The sequence below is a fragment of the Vipera ursinii genome (assembly GCF_947247035.1).
Source record: "Vipera ursinii genome assembly, chromosome: 1".
Lineage (NCBI taxonomy): Eukaryota > Metazoa > Chordata > Lepidosauria > Squamata > Viperidae > Vipera > Vipera ursinii.
In genome coordinates this window covers 191,851,022-191,865,353 of record NC_139512.1, presented here as the reverse complement: position 1 = coordinate 191,865,353, position 14,332 = coordinate 191,851,022, and the positions used below count along the sequence as shown (strand labels likewise).

General features: G+C 38.5%; 1 protein-coding gene across 1 annotated transcript in view; it reads right to left on the bottom strand.

The window, feature by feature from the left end:
* The window catches only part of SUPT3H (SPT3 homolog, SAGA and STAGA complex component), a 273,613-nt gene extending 259,545 nt beyond the window's left edge, over window positions 1-14,068 (bottom strand). Inside the window, exons 1-2 of the mRNA XM_083349958.1 lie at window positions 13,795-14,068; window positions 8,622-8,722 (exon numbers count right to left, since the gene is read on the bottom strand). Of these exons, the coding sequence (XP_083206084.1) occupies window positions 8,622-8,722 (101 nt within the window). The 5' untranslated portion in view covers window positions 13,795-14,068. The remainder of the gene's footprint in view (window positions 1-8,621; window positions 8,723-13,794) is intronic.
* Between the last annotated feature and the right edge of the window lie 264 nt (window positions 14,069-14,332).

Below are 14,332 nucleotides of genomic sequence, written 5' to 3'. Positions count from 1 at the left end.
AAGTCAACATTCTAATAATAAGCAACCACAAATAGTTTTAACTCAACTCCCACACTTACCAATTGGGGAAAAAAACTCATTATATTATTCAGTCCTGAATCTATTCATCTATGCAGATACAAATTACAGGGAAGTTTAATGCAGTCAAGGAAGGAGTGCAACAAATGATCTCTTTTGCTGCCTTACCAGGACTGCTAAATGAAAAAGTGGTAGCCATTTCACAGGCCACTGTTTTTCCTGGTTTTCTGAGCTTCTTTTTTTTAAAAAAAATGTTTAATTATTTAACTGAATAGAAAAAATATCCCCCCACACACATATAAAAGTACTTTCATACATGTACATATCTTTGCAAATGTTTTATACAGTAATTTTAATACAGGATCTCTATATTTCATAAGAATTGTTCTTCTAAGTATTATATTACATAAAGTTGGCCAATGACCTAAATAATGTGTTTTGAGTTTGACATAATTATCCAAGAATACTCTATATCCTCAAGATGCAAATAACTTAAGTAACTGGGTTCACACATTTATCTTTTCAATGTGAAGGGAAGGTTTTTAGCAGTAAGAATAGCAAAGAGACTATTTTCCCATACTTGACCCATCAGTTTCTAGTTCTTTGAAATAACAGTGATGTTTCAGAGTCAAATTAATATGTGTAATCATGTTTTCCAGAATATAACAATTTTAGGACCCTGTAAGATGGTAAAACTTTACAGCTTAAACTGATTGGAGAGAAATTTATTTTAGTAACCCCCCATCTATGGACATGTATGTATCTTGCTTCCTTTGTATAAACATCTGGTATAGTTTAACTGAAAATCTCAGACTCCAATTCTTCAATTAACTTTACCCACTCTTCGTTTTTCTTTGCTTTCCCCACAGTCCATATTAGTCATTCCTCTCACCTGCCCCCATCCCATTTTTATTATTGGCTTTTTTTCAGGACAAACTTCTAGACAATTAATATATTAAATTACTAGACACCAAATGCAATAAGCAGCCCTTACGAAATTAACTCTATTTTTTAATAATTATGAAGTGTCTAATCTGTTTATGTTCCTGTTATTTTTTTAAAAATTAAATAAATGTTCTGCAATCAGGAAGAACCTAAACAAAACCTTCTCCACTATCATATCACAAATTTGCAAAACAAAAGTAGATAAAGCAAATACGTCCAATCACCTAAAATTCTGGAAAACCTTGGATTGTGTTTTGCATTACTACATCTTTGAAAAACACTAATATGAATAAAGTTTACTAATTTAGCTGGAAAGAAATACAGTAATAGAAATATTGGTTCAGACAATCAGCTCTGAAAAAGGCATTCTCTCAGTCCAACTCACTTCACAGGGTTGTTATTTTTGGAAAATTAGGAGAAAAATGTGTTGGATATGATTACCATCTTACTTATAAAAAATAAAGGCAGAATATAGATAAATAAATAAAAATAATCAGAATAATCAGAAGCTTTATCAGAATCCCCATTTGTGCAGGAAATTCATACTACAATGAAAAAACTTTGGTTTTGAATAGCAAAATCTCAAGTACAAGACTAGCGATATTAGGAAATCACAGCATCTTCCTCCCTTAACACATATTTAAATAAATGTTGGGATTGGGCTTTATTCAAGAAACCAATATATGTCTACTCAATTTATATTTAGGCAAGGGATATATGTGATACTGCTCCACATACATGCACATTTTTTAAACTAGTAAACAATGAAAGATCCTGGCATAATTTGTTTATTAAGACAGACACATGAAGCTCATTATATATACATCCGTTCTACAGCAGCTTATTACAGATGACTAGGCCTGTTTAGAATACAAAGCTGAATAAGAATAGAAATTGCTTTAGTTTCTCAATAGACTCAACAGACTCCCACTTTTCACAGCAATCACCAGATGTAAAAGCCAGCAATGTTTTATCTTTTTCCATTAGAGTTTGGGAAAGGAAGGAGTGGCAAACCTACACTACAGTGAATGCAGGGAAGGTGGTATATACCCTGTGGGGTTCTAGTATCTCTGATCTACCAAGCATCTAGGAGGACAAACAGAAAGAAGCAGCATATATGGACAAATCAATCTCAGATATAGGAAAGCACAGTGGCACCTTGTAGTAACATACTGCTTTTCAATTGGGATCTAATAAGGGGCAATGGCTAATAGCAAAAGCTAAGAGCTCACTGAATTTCCTGTATTTTCAGCTTTTTTTATGCCCTCTCCAATCTGCAATAAAGGGCTATTAATACTGGAGAATTTTTATAGCTCCTTTAAGATTTTGTTTGTGTGTGCCTTTGAGTCAGTGTTGATTCCTGATGAATGTCTGGACTAGGCCTGACAATTTTCTTGGCAAGATTTCGGAAAGGGTTAGCCCTTGCCTTCTTCCTAGGCCTGAGAAACAGTGACTGGCCCAGAGTCACCCAGCTGGCTTTGTCCATAAGGCATGAGTAGAACTCATAGTCTTCCAGTTTCTAATCTTATGCCTTAACCACTACACCAAACCGGCTCCCTGTTTAAGAGATTACTGAGCTAATATGAATCATTCAGAACAATGAAATCTAGAGCTACTAGGTAGTAGAACACTGTATCCTTTCTAACAAAACTTATCTCTAATGTGACTACTTAGGGTATTGCCTCAGAATATTATACAATGTACAGCAAACAGGAACATCCTTATCTAGTTTGATAATACCTTTGATTTGGGGGATGGAGGACTTATAGCAACTACTTCCTAACAAAAGTTTTAAGGATTCAAACTGGAGGTTCAACACAATAAATAAGCTATTTTTACACTAAACAGAATGTTTAGATTCAGAAATTCAATCATGGAATGGAATAGAGAAATCCTGTGTAACCTCAAATTACAGCTTGATCTGCCAGCCTTTTCATAGACAAGATCATTATTACCATTTCCTTCCAACATCAACCAAAATCAACTCTCTAGAGTGATGGATATGACAATAATAATAAACAGATTTGAAGAGTGAAATAAAGAAAATACTAGGAAAACACACAGGGTCACATTTAGGCTAGAACACAGATCACTAGTAGCTAGAACAGGGTTGGGCTATTGCGTAACTTTAAAGATGAAATATATTTTGCCAAGTGGGTAATCTTTGGCCAATCCCTTTCTCTTAACCCAAGGAAAGAGACAATAGCAAAACACTTCCAGAAAAATCTTGCCAAGAAAACTGCAGGGTCTTCTCCAGGCAACTTGAAGCCAGGAAAATAAAAGGTGGTCAAACTTTTTATCAGAATTTGACTTAAGTACAATAGGATTCTACAAATGATGTGCCATTCCTTTCTTAGAAAACTGATGGGATGATGCTTTAAAAATCCTGAGAAAGTTTCCCACCACCATCCACAGAAAATTGAGAAAAGGATGAATTAGTGAGGAACCTTTATGTAGATTTGATGCTTTTAATATTAAAAGTTCCTTAGAGCAGAATTATCTTGAATGATATATTACACTAGCATGTTCAAAGTACAATACCAAACATAAATAAGTTTAGTCTTTTCATTAAAACAATAAACCATACCAAAGCAGAACTAAAATACAAAGTCACACAGTACGCAAAAGATTATAAGCAAATATTTAAAATTATAAAAGTATTTATTACAGACACATGTACTATCTGCTGTAAGCTTGCATTGTTCTCACTTAATATAAGCTTCCATTTTTCTTTCAGCTGCTGTGACATTTTGAATGTGTAAGCATAATGTTGGGCTCATGTTATGCCTTGAGTCCTTCGGGAGAAGGGCGGTATACAAATATAATAAATGAAATGAAATGAAATGTCTGAACATTATTTTGCATTTAACACTGTTATGGTAGTTGTTAATATTTCTTTCTGGATATTATTATCTTTTTGGTTTCATTCCCCAACAGAGATTATAAAACTAAAGTCCTATGTTTTGAAAGGTTTTTTATTTAATGTTACATGATATTTCTTAGCATACATATCTCAAAGTATACAATATAAGTGCTTTAAAAAATAATTTTCTTGAGTGAAGGATACATTTTCAAAATATTACTGATTTCTAATTGCTAGTGATACAGTATATTTTAGAATACTGACAAAATGCAGTTTATTAATACAGCTAACAGTGTGCAATACAGTTAAACACTAGTAAGTTAGAGGCGTCCCTGTCCTGCTTCTCTTTCTCATTAGACACTGCTTTCACCTGAAGTACCTTTTAACAGCAATGTACTCAAAGGTAATTTTTCATTCCCCAAATGCAAAAATGTCAACATATACAGTACAGACATTTTCCTGTTTAAAAGCTTTTCTTAGTCTTTTAATTGAAGAGCTAATATCGCATATATAAGAAGTGCATGTATTAAATAACACTTCTCTACATGGAGTATACCAATTCTATACTGTACATCTGGGGTGTCAAACTCAATTTCATTGAGGGCCGCATCAGCATTGCGGTTGCCCTCAAGGGGCCGGGTGGGTATGGCCTGGGTGGGCGTGGCCTACTGGGTGGGCGTGGCTAGAGTGCGTATGGCCTACTGGGTGGGCGTGGCCAGCTCTACACCGTTCGCATCAAGGGTGCCTATGGGGGCCTGGGCAGGAGTGGGACAGGTCTGAGGGTCTCTGGCAGGAGGAGGGTCTCTGGGCCAGGGCCAAGGCAGCGGGGGCCATTCCCTCACTGTTTCCAGGATGGCTCCGCGGGCCGCATGAAACCACTTCGCGGGCCGGATCCGGCCCCCGGGCCTTGTGTTTGACACGTCTGCTGTACATAGTCCAATATAATATTGAGTTTCAATATATTTCTCATTTAATGGAAAGATTAAATAATTGAAATGAGGCTCTCTAGAGTCAAAATCACTACATTTCCAATTTCCAGTCTGCTAATTTTAGTTATGTTTATTTTATTATTAATTGGCACTGTAGCTTCATTCTTTACAGGAGATAAAGGAAATATATGCAGTGCATATATTCACATCTTGTCATAAATTATATGTTAACATAAGCATAACAGTAGGAAAATCAGAATTTTTCTGTATGTTTCCATTGCTCAATTTATATTTTAGACTGTACAGCAAATATCAGCTATATAATCATCGGGAAATCTCTATTTTTTCAGTCCCCATTAGATCTTTTCCAAAGCTGCTTCTGAGGTCATTAAGAACAGCTATCAATCTTAATTTATCATTTCTGATGTAGTTTTAACAAGATACTGCCGCCATGGAGATAGGTTTCTAAAATATTTAATTATTTTAAAGTCATTAGTCAATCCTGCTGTATCTAGCTGACTAACCTTTAAGTAGCATAATTATCAAGCACCATACCTAAAATGGACTAACAGCAAGTCTCTGTGGCAAACACAATTTTTATCTCTTTAGGACAAAATCATTTCTTAAAATCTTTAAAGACTGATTTCATTGAATAATAAATATCCTTTTGTACAAATAAATGTGCTTTAAGATAGGGATATATATTACATTTTGTTATTATAGCCCTGAAGAGTCCTAGAACAATTAGGGGTCAATGCTATAAATCAGACACCAAGGAAAACAATTTTAACTTTGCTCATAGTCTATTCCTATCATGAAATTTTATTTCTGCTAAAAAGACTTCTTTTAAGAAACAAAGTAGAATAAATAAATGTACTTAAAAGTATTCCAGCAGTTCCAATGAAGTTATCTAAACAGTTGATCAAAAATATTTCAGAATCAGGTTTATTTGTTTGGATAACTTTTAAAATCAAAACTGTCCTTGGTTTTAAAAGAATACGAAGATGTCTACGTTTTCTATTACTGCTGAACTCATGTATTAACAGGAATTGGGTATATACTTTCAAAAGTGCTTAATCAGGAAGTCTTGCAATTACATAAAATGATGCTTGTCAGCTGCTTGTCCATAATTTCCACATTCAGGCCCTTTGATTTCCAAATCCAAGAAATGTTCTGTTCTATTTCCCTCCAGTCCAAATACCAAAACATATTATTAAGAACAAAATATAAATTTGCTGCTGGATCAGAGGAACAAAAGAACAGAAAGAAAATGTACTACTATGATATCCAAATAAAAGATTGGGGACTCAGTTCACAGATATTTTAAGGGTAGATCCAGATGGTCGATTTTTAACTGTTCTACATTCCAGCAAAGAACATCAAGTAGTACTTTGTGAATTCCAATTGTTTTTCTTCACATGACTGCAGACGTGTATTGGGGTGCTGCAAGGTTTCAGATTCAGATTACAAAGCATAAAAGTACCTTGGAATCAAGATGGCCCCTAGCATCTATTGGCAACTCCTTGTGAAAAAGCAATTGTTCACTTAGGGAGACCTTATTTTATAGGAAGATATCGCTTCCTTTTGAGAACAATCCCACAAGCAAGCTGTTGCAGCACAAGTTCAGATAGTCCTTGATTTACAACCATTCGTTTAGTGACCATTCAAAGTTACAATAGCACTGAAAAAAAGAGACTTATGACCAGTTTTCTTCTTCTTCTTTACTTCCTCTTTTATCACTTTGGGTTTCAAGGGAGATACAAAGTTCTGGTTGCTTACTTCTGGCAGCCTCCATCATCATTATTTGATGCTGTTCTGGTATGTCTTTGATGTTGTCTCTCCACCTTTTTCCACCTTCTTCTGTCTCAGGTTCTTTGGTCTTCCCCTCTTTTTGCGCTTTCCCCCCTTTTTTTGGTCTCCTGCTCCCTATGGTCACATGATCAAAATTCAGGTGCTTTGCAACTGGCATGTATTTATGACAGTTGCACTGTCCCAGAATCATGTGATCATCATTCTGACCTCCCCAGCCAGTTTCTGGCAAGCAAAGTAAATGGGAGAAGCCAGAGTTGATTAACAACTGCATGATTCAGTTAACAACTGCAGTGATTTGCTTAATGGTAGCAAAAAGTTGCTAAACTGGGACAAAACTCACTTAACAAGTGTCTTGCTTAGCAACAGAAAATTTGGGCTCAATTATGAAACACCTGTACTCAACCTGTACTGTATCTCTAATTCATGCAGATAAATATAAAATGTATCATATTTCCTTCAGAACCTTAAAGTGGAATACATTTCTAATAAGACTCTCTCAACATTGCCATAAATAGTAATACCTATAGTTATTAGGATCTCAAAATTGAGAATTTGGTCACTTTTTTGCCTGCAACTATACCAAGTATTTAGGGAAGAAACTAAACCTTGTTGTTGTTGTTAGTTGCGAAGTCGTGTCCGACCCATCGCGACCCTATGGACAATGTTCCTCCAGGCCTTCCTGTCCTCTACCATCTTCTGGAGTCCATTTAAGCTCACGCCTACTGCTTCAGTGACTCCATCCAGCCACCTCATTCTCTGTCGTCCACTTTTTCTATTGCCCTCAATCTTTCCCAGCATTAGGCTCTTCTCCAGTGAGTCCTTCCTTCTCATTAGGTGGCCAAAGTAAACCTTAACCTAAACCTTAAAGAATATATATCTTGGGATAGCAAATGCCAAGCAGTAAAAAATTTTCAAATCAATCCAAACTATTTTCTATAGCCCAGTATTCCCATAAACCATTCCAAATCATTATCTTACATCTTCTAGTTCTGCTTTTCTTTACAAAAAAAAACCTAAAGTAACTGCCGGGGACATACCAACTTACAGAGGCTGGGAAATACATAGAACAATCTCAGTTACTCATTTTACATCTAAAAATAAAGGTGTGAAGTTTTTCATCTATAAGAATGTTTTTGTCCTAGCTTAAAAAATCTGAAGTTATCTTTTGAGGGGTAGTCATAAGAATTCTTCTAAATAGATCATCTCATTGTTAAAAAAAATCAAACTACATAAAGCAAAGTGCAATTGAGATTTCTATAGCAAATCCTTGCCGCTAAAGAATTAGTCACCATATTTATAATAATACTCCCTCTGGAGGTCTAATAGAAAGATATCACTTTTATCTTAAAATGAAAATTAATTGGTCAATAAATAAGAAACAATTATCCATAAATAACAATCTCAATTCCCTTACATCTATTAAGTCTTAATAGGATTCCTTCTTCTAAATCAAGATTTGTAATTTGGTCCATTGTAGAAGACAACTAATTATACTTTAAATACGGAACAATATATAATCTATGGCTCTATGAAACCTACAGATCATGGACCAATAAACAATAAAAGAAAAGCAAAAACAAAGGAGAACTAATTAATTCACTGTAAATCATCATCCCTAATATTTATTATTCTTAATGTCAGGAGTAATGCTAACTTTAGTATAAATGCAATTATTTTATTGTTAAGCATAAAAAAGTAGAAAATCATAAAGCTATTATAAGACATACATAACATTTTATATTTATTGCCTTATTTATCATTCAAAGTCAAGGGATGTCGTTGCTACTTTATTCTATCTTGAAATACATTTTACCCTTTGCAACATCAGATCATTAATATATATTAATCAAACCTTTCCTTTACTATTGCACAGGTGTCAAACTTGCTAAATCACATGATGTGTTGCGACATATCGCGGCTCTTTTTGCATTGCCGGCAATGGGGTGGGCACGGCTTTGGTATGATGAAACCAGCCCACGGGCTGGCAGTTTGACACCCCTGGACTATTGCCTAGCCATAAATATTGTGAGATACAGAAACAGAATTATACTCACATCATACTTTGCAATTCTAGAATAAAGTTTGTTGATCTTCCAGTCCCTCTTCCACTGCTAGACAGAACAGCTGACATTGGGCTGGGTCCAGTACTGCTCATCTAAGTAAATAGCAGACAAGGACAACATATGAAATATAGCAAGTGAACCCCACAAACCGTCAGGGGTATTTGAACCTATTAAACCCAGGGGTGTCAAACACAAGGCCCGGGGGCCGGATCCGGCCCGCGAAGTGGTTTCATGTGGCCCGCAAAGCCATCCTGGAAACAGTGAGGGAACGGCCCCCACTGCCTTGGCCCTGGCCCAGAGACCCTCCTTCTGCCAGAGACCCTCAGATCTGTCCCACTCCTGCCCAGGACCCCATAGGCACCCTTGATGTGAACAATGTAGAGCTGGCCATGCCCACCCAGTAGGCCATACACACTCTAGCCACGCCCACCCAGTAGGTCACCCCCACCCTGGCCACACCCACCTGGCCCCCTGAGGGCAACTGCAATGCTGATGCGGCCCTCAATGAAATTGAGTTTGACACCCCTGTATTAAACCAAACTGTGTTTCAACCAAAAATTTGCAACTTTCTTCAGCATGTGTAAAATTTTCAGGACACATAATTTTATCAAACAGGAAGGCAAAAATAATTTATACTAATTATAATTAATGTGACTTCAATTCAGGCTTTATTTTGACCAAGAACCTGCATAATATTTTTTCTAGGGCTAACCTCAACATTTAATATGTAAGTTGAATTATATCAGCTATATCACTTCACAGTAATTACTGTAACTCTAATTCAACTGGCCTTCAATTTTGATCTTTTTGACATCAATATTAGATAAAATATTAAATCAAATGTTAAGGATATATACATGTATTTTTAACTTTAAAAATACATTATAAAATACATCTTTTTTGCATTTTTGAATCCTGAACTGTTTATAGTCCAAATATCTGAAGTAACAATTTTCTGAGTCCTCCCAATATGAGATGTCAGATCTGAATTGGGATTTTCAATGGGAACCATTTGTGGAGTTTAAGAGACAATGCTTTAAACATTGTTTGTCTGGTGGCAAATACACAGACATTACGACTCATAAATCTTCAAAAATGATTCAGAACAAACACAGCTCTTCTTGGTCCCTTATATTTTTTTCCATTCTTCTTTTTGATCCTGAAAAGGTATTGCTACTGAGTGGATCCCTTAAAGCAATAGCAAACTTTTTTTCAGCCTCACGTTTTTCAAGTTTCATTTTTTGATAGAATTCATAAAAGCAAATAATGTACACTTAGTATTGAATAAAAGTAAAAAAAAAATCCTACTAATTAGTCTGTAACACTTTACAGAACTTGCAAATGTCTGAATCCAAAAGTAAAACCTTGTGGAAGCAAGATATATAACAAAGAGTACATTAGATAGGACAGGCTCAATCACCAAGATAGATAGACAGACAGACAGACAGACAGACAGATAGATATTCTTATGAGAATGTGAATTTTTTCATATTTCTATGTATGTGTGTTTATGTGTATGTATGAACTCTTTAAAAAAATGCTGCTGTTATCTTTAAATGTAATTTGGGGTTTCCATAGAAAACATCTAGGAGCATTACAAATCTTTTGTCCCTCTGAACTGTTTCAGAAAATTTTCAAATTATTATATACTACTCTAAGTATATTCTTCTTATTATATATTCTTATTTCTCCTCCTCTCCCCATATAAAATCAGAGAGAGTAATCCTGAGGTTTTTCTCTTAAAAACTGTCATCTCCAAGGGTCATGGCAATCAATCGCACACACTTACTTTTCCCCTGCCCCCATTGGTTTTTAGAGGGAGGGAGGGAGGGAGGGAGGGAAGGAAAGAAGGAAGGAAGTTTCTAATTCCTATATTCCTCTTCCCAGGCTAATAGGTATCAGCACTCACCACAGTATTTTTGTTCAGTTTTAAATGCCTGAAGAAAGTTTATATGTGACTTGGCACTATTATCTTCAGTGCATCCCTAACAAGTTTAAACTTTTCCTTTGGGGTAGATATTTTTCTTTTAACACAGAGGATGGGTAATCATTTTAAAATGAACACCTTGGACTTTGGAGGCTTAACCAGCCATTCAAACCAATCGATATTTCTACACAGCTATAAGGCTCCAAACACAAATTCCCAGTAATTGCACCTTAGAAATGCTCTTTTCCAAGTCATTCTGCACTTTTAATGTTCAAATTGGGTAAGACAAACCATTTTCAAAGTTATTCCAAATTAAGGGTAAAACGTGAATATCTCCAGCCACCTTAAAGGTGTTTCTGAGTATTCACTGCTGTTCATGTAATATCAGAGTATCACAAATCGAAAGGTTGAAAAGAACTTTGAAAATCATCTAATCCAAGTCCATACTCTGTTTGAAAATCTACTATTACAGTATCCCTAATACCTCCAGAAAAGAATAGTCCAGCATCTCGATACAGTGTGTGTCACTGCTGAATTCTTACCATTAGTAAGGTTAAACCTAACATTCAACTAAAATCAACTTTCTTGTAATTTACACGTATTTTTTCTTATCCCATCTTCTGGAACTTTTAAAAGCTCATCCAACACTTGGAAGACCTCCGGAGCCGCATGCGGCTCTTTCAGCCATCTCCTGTGGCTCCCAGTCCTCTGCCATGTGCAGTCCAAAAAAAAAAAGTGGGACTAAAAAAGTTCAACCAATCAATTCAAATATGCAGGGTAGGTGCATATCTTGCCTTGGCTCCACTCTTCAGTCAAACCCTGTTCTGCGCATGCACGTATGTACGCACATGTGCACACATTTTTTGCGGCTCCCAGTTTTTCCTTTTGTGAGGGAACCGGTTCCGAGTGGCTCTTTCACTATTTCAGGTTGCTGACCCCTGCCCTAGAGTCATCTTCTCTCCAGACTAAATATACCAAACATCTCTAAGCAGTCCTTGGTTTTCTTTTCAGACCTCTTATCACCTTGTTTTCCATGGTTATGCTCCAGTTTGCCCTTGTCTTCCTAAAATGTGATACCAGGAATAGGATGCAATATTTTAGGTGTGGTCAGACTACCAAAGGGGGGGAGAAGAGGCATTTCTTGACAAAAGCATTTTGTCAATACAGTAGTCTTCAGCTTATTGACAGAAAGAGTGTAGAATACTACTACTAATAATAAACCTTTATTGTCAAAGTACAACATGTGTACATTGAGATTAGCTGAGCTTCCCCCCCCCCGTGCTCTCTCTCCCCCCAACACACAGTGACAAGCCCTCCATCCTACCACACCATGTGAACCAACTACACCACACACCGGCCTCCCAAGTCAATGCTGCATAAGTTCACAGAGATTATATCCCATTTAAAAGCCTAACAGCCCACGGATAAAAGCTATTTTTCAGCCTGTTGGTACGGCTGGCTATACTCCTGTATCTCCTACCCGATGGTAGGAGAGTAAAGAGATACCGTCCAGGGTCTGAGTCATCCCTGAGAATCTTCCTCACTCTTCCAAGGCAACGAGCAACTCTTCCAAGGCAACAAGCCCTGGCGATGTCATCCAGTGGTGTCAGGGGACAGCCCACAATGTCTTGTGCTGTGCTCACTACCCTCTGTAATACTTTCCTATCCGCGGCTGTCAGATCAGCATACCAAACCACAATACCATACGAGAGGACGCTCTCTATAGTAGACCGGTAAAAGAGGGTCATTAGCTGTTGTTCTACCCTGTTCTTCCGCAAGACCCTAAGAAAGTGAAGCCTCTGTTGGGCCTTTCTAGCCACCTGGGTTGTGTTAACTTTCCAGGTCAGATCTTCACAGAGGTAGACTCCCAGAAATTTAAAGGAGGAAACTCTCTCCACACAGTCATCCCCGATGTAAAGTGGGGCAGGTTCCTCCTTTTTTCTCCAGAAGTCTAACACCATCTCTTTCATCTTGCCGATGTTTAGGTGCAAGTTGTTGTTACTACACCATATGGATAGTTTTTGTACCTCCGCCCTATATGCTGTCTCATCCCCACCTGTAATAAGACCCACCACAGTTGTATCATCTGCGAACTTGATTATCACAGTGGATGGGTCAGATGATACACAATCGTAAGTGTATAAAGAGTACAGGTAGGGGATAAGCACGCAGCCCTGTGGCATGCCGGCACAAAGCTTCAGGGGGGTGGACAAAGCAGACCCGACCCTCACTGTTTGCATCCGATCCCTAAGAAAGCCTTGAATCCAATCACAGATGGCGGGGGAGAATTTCAAGTCAGTCAGCTTCTGGATGAGAATGCTCGGCAAAATACTGTGGCTGAAACAGCATTAAGGGAAAACTTGTCTTCTATAGTCCTTCACTCAGTATAGGACCTGAACAGGCAGCTGCGCACTTCTCCAAATATGTAACTGCACGAGCCCCTTGTTTTGGAATGGGGGGAGAATTGCCTCAATGCTTTGTTTAAAAAACCCACAAAAAAAAAAACACAGCTGAGTTATCTCGGAAATCTTGGCCTTCTCGGTCAATCCAGATGGAGCCTGCAGAAGAGGATGGGCTTCACCTGTTCCAGCAAGAAGGCAAATCTTAAGATTTCTTCCTGTCTGGAGAAGGAAAGCCCTTTCAGTCTTTAGGGTTTTTTTGTTTTGTTTTTTTTGAAATACTGGTGTTTCTCAGCTCCATTTTGAGGGCCGACAATAGAAAAAAGAGTAATTAAAAAACAGAAGACACCGCTGCCACAATTGGATGGCTGTAAGCAAAAAGACACCGCCACCCATAAGCCCCCACATAGCCGCCGGAGACAGCGGCGCGGCGAAGGCAAGGAGGACGGCGGGCAGCAGGACAGACTCTCCCCACCACCACCGCCGCCGGTGTTCAAGCCAGCACGCTGGTTAGCAAACTGGCAAGACCCACGGCCTACACGTGACCTTTCCCGGCCCAGGAGAGAGCCGCAGGTTCGCTGTCGTGCATGCTTGGTTCGGCATATAATTCCACCTCTTTCGTTCACAAAGCAGAGACGCCGCTATCCCGGCGTTTCTCGACCTAAAGGGATCCAGGCAACAACGAAGCTTCCTTCCCCGGATTGGCTCGAAAGGAAGCGCGGGCCCCCTCGGGACTTTCCCCGGGTCCTAGCCGGGACGGGAGGAGGGGGGGCTCCGTTCTATCCCCGCCTCCGCGCACGCGGCTCCCTGGGCGGGCAGAGGCTTCCCCCAACCGTACCTGAGCAGCCCTTTCGGCGGCAACAGCGGCGTCTCAGCGGGCGGGAAGAGCCATGGCGGCGCTTCCTGCGCGAGTCGCGGCGAAAGACGCGTCGCTTCTGATTCGTGGACCAGGCCGACAAACTGGCCACGAGGCCGCGCCAGGAGGCGCGCTTTTGGTCGAGAAGGAGATTCTCCTCGGCTTCTCTCTGGACGTTTTTTTTTACACGGTTTGGTGTTTCGTGACCGGCGACTTTATTATTGCCCCAAAGCAAGGGGAGTTAATGTACTACAACGACGCAGGGAAAATTTTGCTTCCGTTTTGGTCAGTTTTCATTACTTGCCAAGATAACGTGGCTTCATTCCCAAACTGCGAAGAATATGAAGTGTTTTATTGAGATGCGGAAAACATTTCGTCGGACCACCCTGTACCGTTAAAAATAATTACTTCCCTCAGCCAAGATTTGTTAGACGGTTTAGATAATTGTTGCACATCAAAGTCACATCCTATGCATGTCTTTATTTCCTTTCTTCCGAACATTAAAAAACTCTGGCAAAAG